This window comes from Calonectris borealis, chromosome 9 (genome assembly GCF_964195595.1).
Source record: "Calonectris borealis chromosome 9, bCalBor7.hap1.2, whole genome shotgun sequence".
In the NCBI taxonomy this organism is placed as follows: Eukaryota; Metazoa; Chordata; class Aves; order Procellariiformes; family Procellariidae; genus Calonectris; species Calonectris borealis.
Genome location: NC_134320.1, coordinates 22,623,123 through 22,646,102, shown reverse-complemented (window position 1 = coordinate 22,646,102; position 22,980 = coordinate 22,623,123). Strand labels below are relative to the sequence as shown.

Sequence of the window (22,980 nt, the reverse complement as noted above, 5' to 3'; positions counted from 1 at the left end):
GTCTTTGAAGTGAAATGAATTGAAAACCTGCACCACTTTTGAAATCTTGAATTCCATTCCTACAGATGTTTACCATTGTAAAATCTTTGACAACAATTTCCACCCTCTTTACTTGAATAAATTGCTTTAGGAGAGCTTTTAGATTAAACTTTGAACTGGAAAAGGCATAAATACATAGTAAAGTCTCCATTGTCAGTATGTTTTCTATTAGCCAGTCTGTCAAATAACTAAGCTTGACTCAACTCTGGGTTTTACTTAAGAACTCATTCATATGAATGTAGAGTGTGACAATCCATCAATGTTAATACACATTCTAGCTACAGATCCAAGGAATACAGAAGAACTCCCTCATCCCACAGTGCATTTCTAATCCTTATTCACTAAATGTGACAGTTTACCTGGCGTACTTGATTTCTTTATCTGAGTGTCCTAACTATAGTTACAGACACCTTCCAGAACTTATTTTACAAATGAATATGGGTGAGCTGCATACTAATCCTTAGTATTAGATTCTAAATGCAGGGTTCTGTTGAAGTCTGAGCTCCCTAGTTGCTGGAGTATTGATGAAAATGTTGCCAGAAGTCATTTGGGATTGTCTTTCCACATACATAGCTTTGTAATATAGCCGTGGCAGGAACAGAGCACATGTGAGTTGGGTTAAGTGCCAAGTTCCAGCTTCCACCTTTGCATTCTGATGACATTGATCCATAGATATCTTCCTGACATTCTTTTTAAAGTACTGTTTACTTAAAATACTCATTGTGAGTAAATATATCGTCCTGGCCTTGTTACGGATCATCCTGCAGATAAGTAATTTACCTAAAGAGGTTGGATTTTGGGGGGGGTGGGGTGGGTTGGTGTTGTGGGGGTTTTGGTTTGGTTTTTTTTCCCCATTTTGTTTTCAAGGACAAGGTTAGGATTGCTGTAGAATACGTAAGTAGTCACCTCTTTTTTTTTTTTTTTTTTTTTTGCCAGGGACATTCCAGCTGTCAAGTACTACAAATGCCACACTGTGATTTGAGATTAAGGTTTGATGTTAATATGCATATATTTGACCATTAGTTAAGTGACATTTTTGTGTAGTGTATGTAAATCTCATTCTTGACCATTTTCCAGAGAAGTAATCCTTGGCCAATCTGATTTCCCCTGTGTGTTAAATTATGTTGGTGTCAGCCTTTCTATTCTCTTTTGATCACATTTAGTGTATAGTTTAATGCATAGCGTGTAGTTCAATGACCACTGAATTTACTGTATGCCTTTTGTTGGTTTGGTTACTTTAGAAGTTAGAATGTACTGCTTCACTTTACAAGCTAGAAGTGTTGGATTGATGGGTACCAGAATTCCTGTCTGGTTCTGGATATGTCTATTCAAAATTGCAAAAGATTTTCAGAACCCCTGTGGTGAGAAATATCTTAGCACACACAGGTCATTGTTGGTAGCTGTCAGAAATTTTATTGTAATCGCATTGCTTTGGAGTTTGACTAAACTTATGATTTCCATACTGAGTTATCAATAATTATTAAATTGAGGTAATTAGAGTCATTTTATCAACCTATGATTTGACAAGAAACTATTTAAAATTAAACTTGTTTAATGTCAAGTACTTGTCCCAGAAGAAACAGCTTTACTTATCGCAAAGCCAAAGTGTGACGTAACTCTTTAACATAGTATTGCGTATTATCCTTAACTTCTTTTAAAAAAAATCTGCATTTGTAAAGAATTGCCAGAGCAGCTTGAAGAAGGCTAATGTCACAATAACTAATCCGTACTGTAGTTGTAGTTTGATTTCCTCTTGCCATTTCAAGATACATGTATACTGTTTAACAGAAATATTTCTGTGAAATTTTAGGGCAGAACAATCCAATTGTAATTGCAAGACTGACTTTGTACAGAATCCAAGCCAAATAATTGTGCCATCAAGCTCATAATTAATTTTAGTGTATATGTTGGAAATGCATTAGGTCTTGATTATTGTTAGTGCTTCTGCAATGCCACTGAATGAGTTCTTCTAGTATTTTGTATTTTAAACAAATACCTTCAGGTTATTAATTGCAGGTGCGTTCCATATAGAATGGCTGCTTCTGCCAACCTGAAACAAACCTCTGATACAGCTTTCACTATTCTTTTTAAATTGTATATAGACAGGAAGCACCACAGATGAAAGTATCCTTTGTGTAGAACTTCATGGAACAACACTAAAGCTAATGTGGGGGGGCTATATTTATAAAAGTCGCTCTGAAGAGGCACTCACAGTTTCAGAAATTAGTCTGAATTATTTCAATCTCTTAATTATTCAGTGGACTATTTACTTTTCTGATCTGAGGAAATTTCTAACTGTAGGCTGCCAGCTCTAATTCAGGTAGTTGGCCATTGTTGAAAGCGTCAAGTTATCTGATCGTAATAAAATTTGTTTTTCCTGTAGGTTTGCAGCAGCTTGTGCAATAGGTACCATATGTGTATCTTGATGTCTTTATGGTTAAGAAATGGGTTAAGGAGGATTCAGTATAGACTTTGTCCTTGCAGCTTTTCTTTCATGAAAGTCATGTCTTTGAGGAGCTGCCCTAAGCATAGAGTTGAATAAGAGTGTGTAATAGAGACAGTTTCATTTCCTTCTTCAGCCTGATGAGGTCCCTTTGGAAATACTTCATGAAAAACACAGACTTTTGGGTACCCAGGCACCTAATGCAAATTCCACGCACACTGAATGTGGCCTGAGCCCTGTAAGTCTAACCAATACTTGTCTAAAAAAAACATTTTTTCCAAAACCTGTGAGAAACAGTGCAATGATGATTTTAAGAAGCTTTTGATCTAAATGGAATGACTTTATAATATCAACCCTGGACATGAGATATTTATTCTTAAGAGGACACATTTTCAGTTACAGCTTGAAAAATACAATTACATGCAGAGTCCAGAGAGCACATCAATATGAAGGACTTCAAGTTAGGTGAAGAATAGAAAAAACCACAGTAGCAGTTGAGTTCGTATTTGTGGTTATTTGTAGAGGTTTGTATTGTGTTGACTTAGACTTTCTAGGAACAGAAGAAAATTGTTTCATTTTAGAATTCAGTAGCCAGAATATAGAGAATCAATGCTAACGGGCACACTTCTAACCAGTGGTAGAAAAATACACTATTTTTCATTAGATTTTAAATAAATTTGTTTCCGGCTTTTTTTCGTGGGGACTTAAGCTAGAGGTTAACAACAAAATTTGAAATATTTACTTACTTGCAGTAGAAGACAGAAAATTATTGAACAGATTTTAAAGGAAGTATAATTAACCCAATTAATCTAAGACAGTACCTTATTCTACTCAATAAGCTCCTAACGGAAAATTATTATTTAACAAGTTTGTATACAGAGCTCAAAATCTAATTTTGTGATTAAGTTATATAGGTTTATAGATACTTGAAGTTTCATCAATGCAGGTCCTGTACTATCTAATTATATGTACAAGAGAATTGTGTAAGGAAGATAAATATTAGCCTGTAGTAAATTCTTATTAATACATTAAATAATTTGAGTGATTGATTATTTCGGGTTTCTTTTTTCTATGTTTCCTCTTAGCCCTTTAACATTTCTCAAGAGTCAGTGCCACGTTTTCAACTGCCATTCATAAGTAAGATTGGATTTTTGTGAGAACTGAATCAAGTAAGGGGCCAGATTTTTTAAAAAGGACTTATTTCCTTCATTTTTGTGTCTTCTATCAAATCAGTGCAGCCAGAAGGGACAGTTTTATATATATACATCTACTTAATTAAAGTACATTTAGCATCTTCTCAGCATCTCGCTTTGTGACTATGTACTAAGCACTGATGACTGAGATGACTGAGACTTGTTGAGAAACGTCTTTCAAAAGCCCTCTCCATGCTTAGTCCTAAGCTACATTTTCAGTTCATTTTAGAGGTTAACAGGACTTAGAATTGCTTAACCAGATTAAACCAAAATTGAGTAAAATTTAATTTTATAGAGTTGTAACAAAAGTAATAGTTTGTGCTTTTTCATGTAGTAAATTTTTGCTTGTTTCACAGCATTTAATATCTTTTCCACATAATTGTTGTGTTGATATTTGTGCAAAAGCCACATATGAAGTAAAAGCACAATAAAAAAGATTAGCTCTATCTACAGACTAAAGCTGTATTTTTGCCCTCTGATCTGTTATTACTTAAATATTAGACTTGTTTACTGCAGTTGAACTGCAGGCAGTAAAATGAAATTATGAACTGGTAACCTGAAATCATGTTAAGGAATACTTGAATTTTGGCCTTGTAATGAACAGTGATGAAAAACTAAATTGTTCAGTCATTTCTGGCTCACTGACTGAAGTGCTCTCATACAGCATATCATGTTTGAGAATGAAATGTTGTCTGCAGCGAGTGCATGGGAAAATAATATTTGATCTTTGAGTGGCTATAAATATTTTTTCTGAGCAGAAAACAGATACTTGAGGACAAATTGCAACTTTCTTACAACACTACTGGCAGGAAATAGTTTATTATAATGCTGCAAATGCTAGTTTGCACACTTGCATGAAATACAGTACCTGTGACAATAAAGAATGATGTTACATATTGTAGAGGCAATCACATAATACATCAAGTGTCACTTTAATGGAACAGTGCCAATGGAATTTACAAATGTGACATCTATTTATTTCTACCAGTACTGAGAAGGAGAAGAAATAATATGGAAGTGATGATTACTTGTGACACATTCCTTTTATGAAAATAACTGCTTTAACCCATGTTGTTATAACAGTCCATGTGTTCTTTTTATTTGTATTTCTTCGTTTCTTTCAATGAGCCACATTTCTGTATACTGGTTTGTGCTTTTGCCTATCAATATGATGGAGTCAAGAGCATGTATTAACTACTGTAAAGCTGTGGTGATAGCTTACCAGCTTTGTGCAACTTTGTGTAACTTCAGGCAAAAAAATCCATAGAACTGAATTGTGACAGTAAAGTAGTAGAATCAAAATAGAGGCAACATTGAGGGTTAAATTATCAAACATATTTTGAAACAAGTGCTGAATGAACTTTACAATAATGATTAAGTGATGCAGGAGAGTATTGCTGTTGCTTTCCCATTGAAAAAATGCTGGGTGAGGCTTGTCTTAGTACAATAGCACATCAGAGCTTGTTAACTCTACTTATAGGTAAGATTTATTTGCCCAGACTACGCTCTCCAGAAACATGACTACTTCCAGAAACGTGGCTGCTTCTAGTTCTGGAGCAGTCACTGTCAATGGCAGCTGGAGGATCTCTATTTCACGTGACATGGGGTTTGTGTGTGTGAGTGTGCGCATGCACATCTATGTATTTGTAGGTCTGTTTAGGTAGCTGTGCCATCACACTGTCTTAGTTATTGAACCAGAAGCCTGTGTGAGGGGATTTTACCATAAGATCCACGAGTTCTGCATCCCAAGTACTTTCAGAATTCATGTGTGTTTCTGTATATCTAACTTCAGACATTTCTAGAGTCTTCTTGATAGATGTCAATGCCGTGGGCCTTTGAAACCTTGAGGTCTCATCTTCAGAGACAGGGATAGTCCTTAGAGATATCACAGGAGAATAAATTTTAACAGTAAGCCATTGAAAGGGAGAATGTTTATTAGCACCACCCACATTTATGAAGTTTTCAAGATACCACCATTGCAAATATCTGTAACATTGATGAAAAAATGAAGTAAGGAATGTTGTGCTTGATACTGACCTGTAGCATAAACAGCTCCTTTTCTTGGTACAGTTTTTGTAGATAGTTTGATTAATGTTTCTTCCATGGACCTGCGTGTTTTTAAAGAAGAGGACAGTCTGGTCCATTGCAGTTTCAGCTTGTGAAAACAATTCGCTTGCTACAAGCTCTTTGCTAGTACTTACAGGAAGGACTAATACTTACAGAAAGCGGGGCGAATCTGGAGCATCTTCCATACCACTCTTTTTATAACAACAAAAAAAAGAGGGGAGTTACCTTGTGTTCAGTGGTTTGGTTGAAACTAAACATTGCAACTGCTATGAAGAGTAAGATTTGCATAGGCATTTCTGTCAGTTGGTATATATTCTATATGCTTCTAGGTATCATTTAAAATTCATTAAACTTCAGGGTAACAGTCAAAATGAAACTAGATATGTATTGATTTCTTCTCCTCCACTGCTCTTTTGGGATTCTTCTAACCTATGTTCTTTGCTGTAAAAATAGAAAAAAAGAAGAATGGATTTCCTGATTTGCCTATGACACGAGCGAGCTCTGCACATTTAACACTGTAAAAGGAGCAAAGGACAGTTCAATGCTGCAGTGTCCTTCTAATCTTGCACTAAGAAATGAGGATAATGGGGATTTCATTGTTATATCAGGTGAACAAATGTATCTGCTAACATAAATATTTCAGTGTCTGGTATCAGTATCAGCTTTTGGAGGCGGAGACATTGATGTGCCTAGTCCACTATATGACTCCTATGGTATGCCATACTGATTACTTAGAAGGGAGGAATAAAGGGATAATATAAAGGGGAAAAATGGGCCACTAAAAACTACTTTAGGATAATGCAACTACACTGATGCCTTTCAAAATCAAAGCAACTGAGACTGGTAACTTTTGGGTTCACCAATTCAGTAGTTTCATTTTGTATCAAAGCAGATAAAATATTTAATTTTATAATATCCAATAAAGAATGGAAAATATTTTTAACTGTAAAGAATTTTTAGAAATTGCTTTTGAATATCACTGATTTTAATGTTTAAAAAATAAAGAAAAATATTGCCAGGTAATTTTAAAAAGTTAACTGTGGAGCAGGGAAGAATATGTAATGATAGTTGTATGTGCATTATCAAGTTAATTCTCCTGAAGGTTTGAGGGGCCATTAGAAGAATATTACTTGTGCCTTTTCTTAGATGATAAGAGACAGGTAGCTATTTTTCAGTATTTTAGTTTTGTTCTGTAAAGTTTCTGTTGTTTTTCATGTTCATTTTTCCTTGTTCTAGCACTATATTTTCTTTTTTTCTTTCTGTTACAGTGTTTGGTCGTTTTTAGATCTTTAAGAACCTGAGATCACAAAACTCCACTAACAGGTTACTGCCAGTGAATACATTAGTTTACATGTGAATATAAACTAGCCAAAAATATTAAAAACAAAAAAAACAAAAACAAAAGAGAAACCCAAACCAAGAAAGTAGTGACTGCATGATAACTTGGGGGGGGGGAGTGGGGTATGTTTATTTCAAAACAAACAAAAAACTTCTTTTTCTACAGACCAAAGGTACAGTGCAGGTAATTTACAGCTGTGGAAATATAAGCTGTAACTGGAAGTAGCATGTTACGGGAGTTTTGGGTACACATTGTTTTATACCTGTGAAGACTCCTTTGAATTGAGTAGGAAATTTATTTTACAGAGAAATGTAATATTCATCAATAAGGAGTTACTGTAATTCAGAGAAGGCAAACATCAAATTATCTCTGGCATTTGAAATAAATTTCAAAACATTGGATGATCGAAAGGGACACTTTCCATTTAACTTAGTTGTATGTAATAATTCAGATTGATTGTAATATTCTTATTTTCTGCAGAATTTTAATACCTATATTTGTCAATAATCTCCATTATCTTTGTGGAATTGTTGTTCTTAAGGATTTATTTTGGAAAATAATCCCAAGTAGCATTTTTCAAAAATATGTGTAGGAATTTATGTTTATCACTGACTTACAATTCAAAACATGACCTTAAATATAATATTCTGAAATCATGCTGCTACTCTACCCTTCTTTAACAAGAAATTATTTAAGTATTGCCTCATTCTTTTTTGTTTCAAATTTTCTTTGCTTCTGGTCTTCCTAACTCAAATTGTCCTTGAATGTCAACGGTTTTAGCCTAAACATTAACTAGCTCCTCGACTCTGTTATTTCAACAAAATGGTTTATTTTGCATGCTCATCTCAGGTAACACAAGCTTAGTTGTGTAAGTTACCTCAGTGAGGATGCAAAGCTGCTTACAAGAGGTGGTTCAGGAATCACTTAGAGCCAAGGACTCCATTCGGAGTTTTGAATGAATACTCACATACTGTGTGCTCTTGTGCGCAAAATAAAATCCAGTTCTCCTGGGTATTTGTAATAGCCTTCTGAAGCAGAATACAGCAGTTACAGTAGTCAGCATGAACATGATAAAACATTGCAAATACATAAGCCAGTTATTAAGTAAATTAAATACCAGTGTTTATATCTCTGAGGAGCGCTGCAAATAGATGATTGTTTGTTTGTTCTGTAATCCAAGAAATGAACCAATATGTGTTACAAGGATTTCCGTAGATTCAGAATTGCAGGATTTTCAGAGCATAGCTTTCTCCACTCTGTAGTATAAACAGGATTAATTAAGGATCTTGAAAACACCTATATCTTCATTCCAGAAAACAGTCATTTGAGCTTGACTTTCCAGGATATTTTTTTTTCTTCAGTAATTGTAATCAAATTATTACTGGTACGTGACCAAATATATCTACTATGTCTAATCTTGCAGGTGAAAGATTAATAAATTAAAGATGAACTCGAAACACTTTCATTGCAATCTGGCTTTTTAAAAACACTGATTCTTCTTCTCTGTATTTAAGCATACGTCTCTTTGAATTGGGTGCAAGCCCTTTAGAACAAGATGCAACCAGGTAGAGATTTTTTTTTAGCTGCTCATATGCATTTGATACATATAGTCAGAATTTAACTTGAAAATGAGCATCACTGCATTTCCAATGGCATGCTCCACTAAAACGAAGTTAAATGGTATTAATATACTTTGAATTAATAGACATGCATTATTAGTAGATTTATATTCTTTTACAAATTTTTTGACATTAACATCATACTAGTAAAATTAACACTGCAACTTCCTTATTATTTTAATGTTAGAATTAACTCTGCTAAAACAGAAGATAGGTATTAATTTTGTATCATTTTCAGACAGAATGTTAGAGGCTTTCTTGGTTTTAAACTGTTTTCTTGAATTATCCTGTAATGCCTAAAAAAAGTTACAACGATGTTATAGCACATGAGGGATGGTTATTACAGCGTAATAGGAGACTATTAGCTGGGCACTAATATTTACCAATGAATTGTTTTGCAGGAAGAAAAAACAACAAACCAGCATTAGTTTGTATCTGATTCCCCAGTTATCTCAAATTCCCAAAACTTTATGGTTTTAGATACAGAGTGTTTTTTTAAATCCAGCTATTCTTATGTGTCGGGTCTAAGTTATGAGTTGGAAATTGTATTGGTACTTCAGATGGATAAAATAAGTGCTTTTGACTGCAATGCTTTGCATCATCTTGGGGAGACACTTAATTCAGACAGCTGTGTCCCTGATAGTTTAAAGATTAATAGTCTAGAGTATACCATTATCAGTGTATCCCTAGAGTATCCCTATCTCTGCCTATTCCATCTGCTGTATATGGAGTTAGGGTCTGCCATCCCTGGTTAGTGAACATTCCAAATCACTACTTGCTTGCTTTATGTCAAATTCAGAAGAGGCAACGCATCCATTTGAGGCTTCAGGGTTGTTATTCTGCATGCAGCTCAGCACACCAGATGGCTGTGTTGCCATTTGGAGGGACCTCAAAAATCTGAAGGAATGGACTGCCAGAAATCTCATGAAGTTCAACAAAGGGAAATGCAACATCCTGCGCAGGGGACGAATAAGCCCATGCACCAGTACCTGTTGGGGGACGACTGGCTGGAACGCAGCTAGGCAGAAAAGGACCTGCAGGTCCTGATGGACTACACATTGAGCATGAGCCAGCAATGTGCTCTGGCAGCAAGGGTGGCCAACAGCATCTTGGGCTGCATTAGGAAGAGCGTTGCCAGCAGGTCAATGGAGGCGATTCTTCCCCTCCACTCGGCACTGGTGAAATGACACCTGGAGTGCTGAGTGCAGTTCTGGGCTCCCCCATACAGAAAAGACGTGGACGTCGTGGAGCAAGTGCAGCAAAGAGCCATGAAGATGACTACGGGATTGGAGCATCTGACACATGAGAAGAGGCTGAGAGACGTGGGATTGTTTGTTCTTGAGCAGAGAAGACTTGTGGAGATCTTATCAATGTGTGCAAATACTTGATGGGAGTGTGGAAGAAGACGGAGCCAGATTCTTCTCCAGTGGCATTCAGGGAATGGACGAGGGGCAACAGGCACAAACTGAAATTCAGGAAATTCCCCTTAAGCATAAGGAAAGCTATTTTATTGGTGACGGGTGGTCAAGCACTGGAAGAGATTGCCCAGAGAGGTTGTGGCATTTCCATGCTTGAAGATGCTCCAAACCCGACTGGAAAATGTCTTGGGCAACCTGCTGTAGTTGACTCCGCTTTGAGCTGGCAGCTTGTCCTTCAATGATCTCCACAGGTCAACTCTCCAAGCTTAACTATTCTGTAGTTCTGACATTGTCCAGACTGCTCTGTTTGTTTAGGGGCCACGAACTGCCTTCATATAATATCTGGACAGTACCCTTTCTTTATGTTTCAGTCTTCTCTGGTAATTTTATATGAGACTATTATCTTTTCCAGTTGGGATTCTTTTCATAAGTTTTGCAGATGATGGCATATTTGCAGTTCAGAGTTCCAATATGGAAACTGGCTAATTTGTCTGAGAAGATTAACAGATGGCAGTCAAAAGAGAAAGTAAGGGGATTGTCTTCCTTTTTTTTTTTTTTTTTTAATGAGTGAAATGCTAACTAAGTACAGTTATGAGCGAAGAACTTCAGAAATAGTTTGCTGATAAGAAAACAAATGTGGCAAGGGGGAGCTACTGAGCTATGTAGAATGAGAAGAGAAAGCAATCTAGGCCATCTGGTTTTACTTTAATTAACACAGTATAGAGACAAAAAGGAACACACACAAAAAAAACCAATTGTGTACCTTAATACCAGAATGCAACACGTGTAGAATTGTTACTTTAAATCAGAGTATTCATACAGAATAAAAGTAAATACCTCATACACCACTCCAGAAATGTTCTAGAATATCAGCTGAACAGTAATAATTTTTGAGGTCTTAGTCAACAGAGCATATGTAAACCAGCATTTTTTACATATGCATAGAAAGTGAAGACATCCTGTTGGTTTGCTTCAACCCTTGCAGGAAGGAACCAGAAAATTCATGCAGAAGACTGATTCAATGTGTATGCTGTGATTCAGTATTTAAAATAGTCCTTGGGCTGACAAGAGGATTCTTGTTGCTTTTGATTCCAGTGACATAGTTGTGTGTATGCAGGCATCTGTCCATTAGGATCTGAACTGTTTAACAGATTTAACATCTCATTCTTGATCAGTCATTACTCAACTATTGCATGATTATGATAGATTTACCAATTAGTTCTTTGTAAACCAGACACTAACACAGTAACTATTCTTTTTTTCCTGTGTAAGGATTGTATTATAAGGATGTGATTTTTCAAATTTAAGGTTATGTGGTGCTCCCTTGCAAATCAAAATACAAGCTGTTTTTTTAAAAAATAAGAACCCTAGAGAAAATGGAAACCATAAAGATTTTTTTTTTAAAGCTGTAAGTAGCTTTTGAATTGATGTGCATATTTAAGTGTCATTCTGTGCCAATGTCACTTTGTGTCCTAGAGGACAAGAGTATCCTCTGTAATTGTGCTTTGACAATACAAGGCTTTGGGAGGAATTGGAGGAATTCCTGCCACCCCATCTACCTCCTTGTCCCAGCTTACCTCATACTCTGCTGATTTATCTGTTAAGAGCACTGCTGTGATATGGGTTGCAGAACTGATCTAGCTTTAAAGAACTTCAAGAAAGTTTGCTATTCTAGTTCATAGTATGGCCACTGAAACGATTGTGTGGCACAATTAATGGCACTGCAGTGTGGGGAGAGGGAATAAGTAACAAGCTGTGGGAAAAGGGCAAGACTTCAAACTCTTGGATGACCTCATATATTGTCAAACTGAAGCCAAAATGTGACTTTCCATGATTTCAAAGAGGTATGGAAGAATAAATCAGAGATATATATTATTGTAAGAAAAGCATAGTGTACCACAGATAACATACGCAATTTTATTTCATGTTGTCTACCAAATATATACAGACAGCACGTGATTCTGAGTCATTGCAGTGTTCACTACATGCTATAAACAAAATAATTGGTATCCTAAACCTGTCACTTTCAGTGTTTTCTTAGAGATCTTCTATTTCCATTCCATTCCTTGTAGAGTGTTATAGGGCTTTTATTATTTTTAATAACAATAAATCTCATTCTTGTGGGTAAACAGGACTCCATGCTTGTTTGTAACCAGAACAATGATGGCATATGTAACCTGATGTATATTCTGGTTGCTGCAAACATATTTCACGTAAAGCAAGACAGTTATTTTGCTATTTGTAGTCTTGATCATCGCTGCAGGGAAGGAAATCTGTATCAGTGTCTCATTTCCATGTTTGTTGTTTGTTTTGTCTGTAGTGGCCATCACCAGTGTAGAAAACCAAGGTTTATTTCATGAGGGAACAAGTTATATGACTAGCCCATTAACTCTTGAATGTGCCAGAAATTGCTTATTTTTTGAAGTTGTTAACAGGAAACATAATTCATACAGGAGGTGCTTTGTGCCTTATCTTGCTAGCGTGGTGCAGATGATGATGCAACTTAATGGTCCCACTATTGAGTAGATACCCATGCTTGGTGGCTACCTGGATCCTTTTTGCAGTACGGAGAGAAACCTTTGGTTCTGCTGGTCAAACATAAAGTAAACTGACCGATACCGGTTATTCCCTATCCTCATCCTTGCATCTCCTTCAAAAAGCATGGGAGAGCTAGGAACCAGCCAATTACTATAATTAGCCATAAACGACAGAAAAGCTGCTTGCCCACTCAGAATACGAGAGCTGCTGCATTATCATTATTGTTGTTTTTCTCACCGTGGACTGCTACCAGACAGAAAAGGAAACCAGTATCAGAAACTACATAAGGTCTGACTGGAATATAATGCTGCAGATTGGAAAAGGCAGTTATAAAGCCTGGGTATTATAAGTTTCTTTTTTAAAAGAAACATCATTTACTTATCTTGGAGATAAAAAAGCATTATGGAAGCAAATGTAAAGTGCTTATGTTCAAGACTAAATGTGTGTCTATGAACTATATCATAAACTATGAAGTACGGAATAGGTTTCGTGTCCCTTACATAGTACCTTACTGTTATTATATAATTTGATGTTTTCAAAATTCTTGGTTTCAAAAAACCAAAAAAGGGAATGATCCAACCTTGCAGTAGGAGAATGTGGGATCCAATGATGTTTTCTGTGTCCATTTCAACAGAGCAGGCCAAATTCATCTGTAGCACAACCACAGTCAAGGGAGTAAACTTGAGCTAGGACTGTACTTGACCCAGGGTATATAGGCAGATGGGACAGACCCAGGTAGCTCTCAGACACAAAGTATATTTTTTCAATTAAACCAATAACAAATTCCATAATGTGTTTGACACTTGAATTTAAAATGTTTTATAATGTTTCAGTTTTAAAAACCAACTCTCTCAAGCTTAGTACAGCAGTTTGATTTATGTTCCGTCATGCACATACATGTACATACACGCTTCCCTCCAAATTCCAGTTCAAGAACATTGTATAGTTAATAGGGAAATATATTTTCTGGGAGCCACAAATAGGTCCATTTCAAACATAAGACTTGCAGATATAGGATTCATGAAGTAGTTTTACTCTAAGAGAAAGATTGAAAAAAAAGTCCAAATATATGTCCAAAACTTAATATTTTGGGTTATGCAGTAATTCTGAGCATCAGAATAATCACTTCAAGCAGTTTTGCTGAATTCTATTTGATTAATACCTCTACATATTTTAGTAAAATACAAAATATCAGTTGACGATAAATTTGTTGTAGAATTATTTTATCGTATCATGTTTGAGTCACTAATTTGGTACAAAGATTTAAAGTTTAAGTAAGAATTGTGGTATTTATTTTTGTAGTCCTTAGTATCCAATTTAAGACTTGGATAACATGGCTGCAGAATTTTGTGGTCAATTTTTTATGTGGCTAATGTTTTTGAGTGTTTCCAATGTTTTAGCACGGATTATTTCCCCCCACACCCTTACGGTGTGAAGTACCTGTGTTCTTAAATTTCATGAAGGTAGAAGATGCTAAGCAGGTGTTTTGGTATCAAGTATACCTCAAATAGGATCCAAAATTAAATAACAGAGTTTTGAAGATGCTGGTTTGAATTCAGCATGCATGCAAAGAACAAATTGTGCAGAAACTGAAATTTATTATTATGGGATTTTTAAAATAAGTTTATTTTTAAAGTATTGAGGGCTATTTATTTTTTGTCTTGCAACCCATACAACTTCTGTCAATCCTTTTGAATATCTACCATCACTGTCAAAAGGATGGATAGTAGTTTGTATGTCACATGGCCCAAACTGCTGTCTGTCAGTGGAGAATGTCTTTCAGTTCAGTGGTGAGACGAGCATTTGCTCACACAGGAAGACTGAGAATTACCTTGTCCTTTCTCCCCTGTTACATTCCATTGTTACTAGGACGTAAGAATATGTTTTGGCTATTTGTAATATGTGAAAGAATTACTCTTTCCTTTTCATGACTTAGTAGTTACACAATTGTATGATAAGTAAAAAGGAAAAATTTTGCTTCCAGGTCAATTGGTGTAGAAGTGTTATGTAATTTTGCTCTATTTTGGCCACTTCTATGTCATTTTAATGATTAGCCACCATAACAGGTGAAGTGGAAAGGCGGATTCAAAATTATGAGTATTGTGAAAAGTTTTTTGGTTTGGGATTTTTCTTTTTTATTCTTGCCATTTTATTAAATATTTTTAGAAGGGAACAGGGATTAATGAGATGTTTTTGTGTCAGTGTGTCAAAGGAGTTTTGCTTTTACAAAATAAATGTGTTGCTTTTTCTTCCATTTATCTTAAAAAGAAACAAGACTGAGTATTTTTGAAGTACGTTAAGTAGGCATTAAGACAAGAGTGATTTGCACTAAGAGACAGGGGAGTGGCATTTTTTTCTCTTTAATATTGGTTAAGCACATTTCCTCAAGAGGGAGGGAGAAGCATGACAGCAGATTCTAGAGGTATAATTTCTTCTCATGTCAGCTATAGAATTTGAGTTTTATTTTTAAGGACAACAGAAATCTGTTTAAGGAGACAGTCTTGGGTAATATATACCCAGATTTGTATCCACTCCATGGATAAAATGTGATGTAAACAGAATACAGTGAATATGCTTTGTAAAGCAAAACAATACCTCTATAGTGTTATGTATTTTTTGTATGTATCAATGAATGTATGATCTTGTTAACTCTTGGGAGTTTATCACAGGTGGTATGATATCTTTGTTTTTCTTCTAAACTCTTTTCATTAACCCTTAACGTCATGAGAATGTGGAATTTTTTTAAAAAGTGTTTTTAAAGAAGTCTTTTTATCCATCACCAATGCGAAGACAAATTTGAAAATGTTTTTCAGATGCTGAGTACTCCCAGTAACTTGTTTTCCTTCTAGGTGATCCTCACTGTCTCCAAGTTCTGTATTTTCTGTAAATGTGCGTAAACCTTTTATAGACATCTTTCTCACCCATATCTCAAATCAGTACATAGTTATAAGCATCCCTTCTCCATTAGTGAATCATGCATCCTGAAATGCAAGCTGCCACAATGCTGTTGTAATTGGCAGAACAGTTCTTCATCTCATACTTCATTGCCTGTAAAGCTGCTTTGAAAGTCCTTAGCTGGGGCCGCTGTTAAAATCCCTGGTTGCAGAATTTCAAAGTTGTTTTTTTACAAAAGAGAAGCGAATGTTTTTTTCTTTCTCCATGGTACTACCAGCGGCTAGTGAAGCAAAGTACTTCAAAATTGATGTATGTTCCACACTGTAATTCTAGTGGATAATTCATAGAGAACTGAATAAAGACATAGCAGGAAAGTGCTTGTTACCACTTCTACTCCATGGGCATCTGCTCCAGGTTCTGCTCTTCTCTTGAATAACATTTTTCTATACCAGTTATTTTTCTTATCCTTGCTGATATTTTTAGCTTATACCTCTCAAGGTACTCTCTGAGTCTGAAACTATGGTCTTCTCCTTCCCATTAATAAAATCTATTCTGACTTCCATTTTAAGTACCATAGAGCTATCAGCACCATTTTCTTTGCTTTAGAGAAATGGAGGAAGAGCTCTCTATTTGACTTCATTTGAAGAAGAACATGTATCTGACTTTCAAAATCCAAATACTGAGCACATGTGGGGCTTTCCCAGAATTTCCTGTTCATAGGTGCTTGGAAAACAGCATCGTTTTTTCTGGATCAATGTTCTCGCTGTATCCATTTACAGCAAGAAGTGACAGGCAGAATCAGTTTATTTTTCTTCCCATGTTCAAAGAGAGAATTTAGGAAGGAAAAAAAATATGTCAGTGACTTTGTGAAGTGTAGTAGATTGGGTACATTTTATATCAGAGGTTAGATGGGATCTGTATTCTAAGAATCTGCATGTACCAAATCCTCCAGTTTCATATGAGTATGACTAGACTCATACTAATAGTGCCATTGAAAAGTATATAGGAAGTCAATAAGATTTCTCTTAGGAAAAGGTGTTACTTTGTGGAACTATTCATTGGAAGAGCAATGTGCAAAAACAGCCGCAACAAAAAAAAACACCTCAAATGCACCAATGTGACAATGCAAGCCTTGTCTAGCAGTATTAATTGATAGTGTGAAGGCTTAATTGAAGGCTGCTTTCTGAGTAGGAAGAGTCACGTGTGTCTTAAAAATGCTGCTTGTGGACAGTATTATAAGCAGCTGTAGCTGAAGAGGTAACAAAATAGCTGCTGCGTAGCAGAATTATGATGATTAACAGTAGCGATGTGGTTTTAGTACCTAGAGCCACCAATAGCTGATAGAGCCTCCCTGTAGTAGGCACCGCACAGTGCCTTTCAGTCTGGGTGTGTGGTTAGATGTAAGTCAGGAAAACCACACATAAACTGATTTTGCAGGGAAGTATAAAGAAATCATTGTGACTAGCTTCATGAGAACCAATGGAAGCCTAACAGCTATTGAATGTATCAGCAAAGTTGGGGGGAAACTGTGTACAAGTTCAAAGCGCAAATGATATAAATGTCTCTGATGTGTCAGCTTATACATCTTTGGTTTTGTCATGGTTAATACAACATCAAGTGTTGAGAAAGGGCAGTGCAGAAGATATGCTGGGAATGCATAAATGGAAGAATACTTCTTTCACAGAAATGCATTGAACTAACTGTTCACTTCAGGCAACTGAATGACAGAACCATCGTACTTGACCAAACACACTTTATTCTGGCTTTTATGCTCTAATTTATTCTTATCGTGTGCTGTGAAGTCCTGCTTGGAGTGTCTATTCTCAGCATAAAATTGTTTATCAAATTTCTATTAAGCTTAAGGTGAAAAATTAATGAGCCATTCTCTTTAGATATTTCAAAACTAATACTGCTCTATTATTAATGCAGCAGAAAGTCAAAGATGTGGGTATGTACAATTATGGTTCAGTGTTCAGTCAGACTCCCCTTTTTTCCCTATTTGGGGGAAAATCATTAAAACAGTGTTTCAGGTCATAGAAGGAATTATTTTAATGAATTTTATCAGTAAACTTTTTCAACAGTTCTATTTATTAACTTTTTGTTTTATCAGATCCTGGCAGAGGGTGACTTTAATAAATAGGTAACGATGAAATACAATATTCTGTCCAATCTTTCTCTGAATCTGGAATTTAAATAAAGATGAACAGAAAGTTGATTCTTGTAGCACAAACTTTTTAGAGAAGAATAGATAAAAGTCTGGTTGCATAACATTGAAGAAGCTGTGGGTAAAGCGATATTCTTTTGACTAGAGAAGTATGACATTGTGACTAAACTCTCTTCTGTTTCATGTGCTCTGATTTTTCAGCCTTGACAAAAGTCATTGAAACGATGGTAAAATTGTACTTTAACCCAGAATTGAGTGGCATATGGTACACAAGTATTTCTGTTAAATTCTCCCAGTAAAAACTTTTCAGAAATCTCAGAATATGTTACCAATACCAGTAAGTTAAGTGATAGAACACTATGAAACGCTAGGTTACAAGCGTGTATCCCAGACTGAGCGGTATGGAAACTGATGCTCAAGGTTTGTGCTTGCATTGAAAAAGAAAACACAAAACACAGTCACTGCAAAAGTAGAAATGTAGTCCTCAATTTCTATGCAGAAAGTTTCTAAAGATTGCCTCTTTTTGTGCTGCTAAAATTAACTTAAAAATTTATTAGCATGTTTTTCTTGTTGCATTCCAGTATGTTCTCTAGAATCTTTCTTAAATTAATAGTTTTAGGCCTGGCATGGTCAGATTGTTAGACTTGCATAGAGGAAGGAATTCTGTTTCTTGGAAGATTTTCATGCTATAAAACTAAATTTCATTACAAGCAAAATCTCAGATTTAAATTATTCTCAAAGCATTTGTTGTGCTCACAGATCCTGAAAGCACTGTGTGCTCCAAAGAGTCTGACATCCAGCAGGGAAAGAGCAAGCAAGAATCTTGCAAAGTTCTTTCGATACTTTGGTTTCTTTGTGAAGTTGCGCTGCGCTGTTTTGTAATTGGTACAGCACCAAGCCCATGAGTATTTAAAAACTGAATGATTGTGCTTTAACTAGTAGCCCTGGAAATCACCAGATTTTTCAGGGCACGCTGTGTTTTACTGGGGAGATTGATCTTGAATCTTTTAGGTTTGAATCCTGATCGTGATGCAGATAACTTTCCTCAGTCTCCTAAACAAGGTACTGTCATGGCAACTAATAAATGGCTGGCAGAGGGAAAGGAATTCTTTCTTTTTATTTTCTTAAAGCATTTTTTAATGTTAATTCCAGTACCGCTTTTTTGTAAATAGTTCAGGAAGTTCAGTTACTAGAGAATCATATAGAAATCAAGCCTGAAAAAGATGTCAAGAGGTCATCTAATGTAGCACTTTCCCTCAGGGAGAGGATCAACCATATCTACATCATTCCTGACAGATGTTTGTTTAATCTTTTTTTTAAAAAGATTTCAGTTGTAGAGATTTTACCACCTGCCTAGGTGAGTCTTTATGAATTCCTCCTATTAGAAAGTTTTTCTTCCAGATAACTTAAATCTCCCTTTCTATATTTTAAATCTTCTTTTTTTTTCTTTTTTTTTTTTTCTTTGGTCCCATACTTCAAACTCCATCTTACATTGTGAAGTGATTCATCTTTCAACACGGGAGGTTTCTCCTGTCAGTTGTTCTTGAAAGTGTATCTTTCACAGTTTATTCAGGTGTGAAACTCAAGTTGTGGCTAAACGGAGAAAAGAGAGATGCTTTTCATGTGCAACGTTTTGAGCTTCATTGCTCCTGTAATACAGTCTGCAGATTGGCAAACAACAGACAGAAAATAATGTCTCAGTTACACATCTCTGATTGACATTTTAGGATTTTTGATTCCAGAAACACTCTCAAAGCTTGAGCAAACTGATTTTACCATCAATTTACTGAAGTAACAACTTTAAGGGATTTTCAACCCTGCCCAACTTCGATAAGACAAAACTTATTTCTATGTTATCATGCTTTGAATCTTTCCGCTTAAAAATTTGTCTGATTCTTTCAAAGCGAACGCTGAAAACATTTCCACTGTGTATTAAAGATGAACAACAGATTCCCCCCCCCCCCCCCCCCAATATTTAAATGTTATAGCCTTGGTCGATTTTTGCATTATGATTGAAGGGCATACTGTAAGAAGTCTCGGGAGCTTCTAGCACAAAAATAAAACAAAAGAAGGAGGATGCGTGTGGATTTTTTATATTGTGGTTCAATAACAATGCTCTGGATAGTAATTTTATAGAAATTTATTAGAACGTGTGCTGCTGATTTCTGATCGCTTCTTCCCTTTGTGATTGTAGTCACACAATGTGAAGGATGCTCTCTGGTTGTAAAGAACTCCACGTCAACAGATAATGTGGTATTTCACAGATGTTTCGGAGAGAGGCCTTGTATTCTGAATCTCTAGGTGGAAGTTTGGAAATGATTCTGTATGGGCAGGTATATTGGAAGGCTTTTAGAGTTTTGCAGGTTGTTCTAGAGCTGTTTTCTGCCCTGTGCTATGAACCTTCTCTCCTTTTCCGTGGTGGGCTTTTTGTCTGCAAGAGTATTCTTGCTTTCCATGGGAAGAGATGATGCCTTTATTAGGCCAGCTGAAATAGTTGAGAGAAACAGATGAGCATTTTGTCCTGAAGTGCTTTTCTATGTGCAGCATTTGTCTTTTTTTTTTCTAGTTTTGTCAGTTGGTCTCCTGAAATATCTCATTATCTCATCAGAAACCTTCCCATGCTTAAAGGTTGGACAATTATGTGTATGGAAACTCACGTTTTTTCAGTTAAAGGGAGATTTTAAAATATGCATGAATCTGCTGATATTGTGAGGTTTGTGCTCTGGCTTCTTAAGATCTTAAAGCTGTAAATGAAGTATTCCGATGCTTTCTGATCTGTACCTTCCTCCACTTGACATATCTGTCTGTTTAGTACACTCTTATTCCAGACCACCTTCAGCTTTCATCACAGAAACAGCCCCTGCATTTATAAAATAAATTATAGTCACCTCAGCTGCATTGAACCCACTTTGAGTCAATGAGATGATCAGGTTGTATTCTTTAAGAGAGGAAGGTGTATATTAAAATTTTCAGGCTTTTTGGTATATGCAAGGAAGCACGTCTCAAGTTGCCAGTATATCATCAACGTGCATCCTCTGTGGTGTGTTTCTTGTCAAAGCTCTCACAAAAGCTTGTTTGTGTGATAGCTCGCCCCTTAAACAGTTTTAGTGCTAAGTAGCACAACTTCTGTAGAATTTAAACATTTTGGCATCCCTAGCAAAACGAACAGCCTTATGAGTAGTAGCATCATTCAGTGCAGACAGATACTTATGCATGATTTCAGACTGTTTAATGTCTGCTCTTCCCTGTAACGCTGTGTTCAGTTCTTACTTGAATTTGAAAGTTATTGCTGGCCGGTAATTCTATTTTTCACTGATTCCTTTAACTACCCACCAATTTAATTTTTTGTGTTTAACTCGCACACAATCTTATATCTGCTTGGACTCTGACAGTTTCTTGTGGAACTGTTCCCCAAATACTATAATATGTACATGTAATTTTGTGGCACATGTTCTTGAAGGGATTTTTTTTTTTTTCAGTAAGGTAAGTACAAAATAATGGCTACTTATCTAAACCAGTTGTTTTAAGCTGTATTGTAGTTATTTGCTTATTTTGTTTTGTTGATGTAGAAAAGAAATCTTCTACTTTTCATTTACTAAATTGCCGTTCTCTTTCTGTCATTTAAGATGGAAGCTACAGACAAAATCGACTGAACCTCACAACACTGCTGGTACAACCAATTTCTGCAGCGCTTGCCAAAAAACTCGTTTCTTTACCTGAGGACACCATCCAAAAAGATAGGTGTATACCCCTCCAAATGCCAGCTACAGGTAATGCTTTTCTTTTCTTCTAACCATGAAATATTCTTCAAGGACTCCAAATCCATTTTTTATAACTGTATATAACTGAAAGGTTTAGCTGATTATGGATATGTTTTGTTTAGCTGCTTTCTAGAAGAGACTATGAACAATCTAAAAGTTATGCTCCCAAAATCTGAGAGATGGATGTTTTGGTTAAGGAAAAAAAAAGTCTCTTACTATAAGGCATTAAGCTCTAATTCTTAATACTGACTTAAAAACACCTCTATCTAGATAGCATCACTAGGGAGATTTTGTTAGTGCTGCAGTGTGGTTTGTTAGGCCTTGTTGTACTACTAAGAATGTGATTTTAACATTAAGGCATCAGTAGTGGTATTAAAGTTATTCTGTGTCTTTTTCTGCCTCTGGCATAATAATACTATAATTCTAAACAGTGATGTATTTTCCTGTGTTCCTTAATTTCTATCTGCTAGAGAATAAACAATATATTGTTGTCTGAACCTTCAGGCACCTTTTCCTCCAAGTTTCACCAGGAAAACTGTCACCACGGTAAGAACAAAATACCTTGAGTAGAGCTAGATGTAATGAAAGAATGCATTCAGAGTATTTCTTCAGAGATAATGCCCCTAGCAAAGTCATACAGATTATTGCTTGAACAAACTTATTGCTGATGTGGGGAAAAAAGGTGAGAATAGTCTTCTAGCGAAGATACTGCACACTGGAAGGAACACCTTCCAGATAACGTTCCAGATGAGTTACATGTTTAAACATGTGTAATTCTGTCTTGGTTTTTGTTTTGTACTAGTCTATCTTTCACTAGGAAAAAAAGCAGAAAAAATGATATATTTTATTATAATGCCTGTTTAAATGAATTGATTTGAAGCAGTGGTCTTGGAAGGGGGAGGCAAATTATGTTAGCCACTGTATCCTGTGCTAAACACAGTGATGAGGACAGTAAAAGCAAATTTTAAGGTCAACCATTGTACTATCACATATGTGCTGTATCACTTGTTTATTGCTTTTGGAAAGTTGATGTGGAATAGGAATACAATACAAGAAGTCATAAAAAAGGTTGATTAATTTTATGACTTGTGTTAGCATTTGTAGTTATACATACTAAAAAGAAAGGCAGAAAGACCTCATGCTTCATGGCTCAAGCTGTTGTGTTTAGGCAGGACTATTGCTCTCCATGCATGGCTGACTAGATATTTTAAAGATGAACTGATCTTCCCCACAACCAGTAGACAAAGGCTATATAAATGGGAAAAGGTAGTTTTGGAAGGAACAACTGCTTAACCATTCCAGGCAGGATGCGTGAAGCCTGCTACTATCATAGGAATTTTCAACAGCTGAAGTGCCTAGAGGAAAGCATGAATTTGGGCTGGCAAATGACACTCATTTTACAAAGATAAAAGGCTGCACTGTGTCTGTTTCTCAAAAAGCTGTGTGTGGAGGCTGCAGGACAGAATGACCTAAAGAATAGCTTATTCTACTTTTTCTGTGACAG

At 35.9% G+C, this 22,980-nt stretch overlaps 1 protein-coding gene across 1 annotated transcript in view; it reads left to right on the top strand.

Annotated features, from left to right (window-relative positions):
* The window catches only part of NAALADL2 (N-acetylated alpha-linked acidic dipeptidase like 2), a 296,669-nt gene that overhangs the window by 127,169 nt on the left and 146,520 nt on the right, over positions 1 to 22,980 (top strand). Inside the window, exon 6 of the mRNA XM_075157700.1 lies at positions 21,342 to 21,485. Coding sequence (XP_075013801.1) covers positions 21,342 to 21,485 — 144 coding nt within the window. The remainder of the gene's footprint in view (positions 1 to 21,341; positions 21,486 to 22,980) is intronic.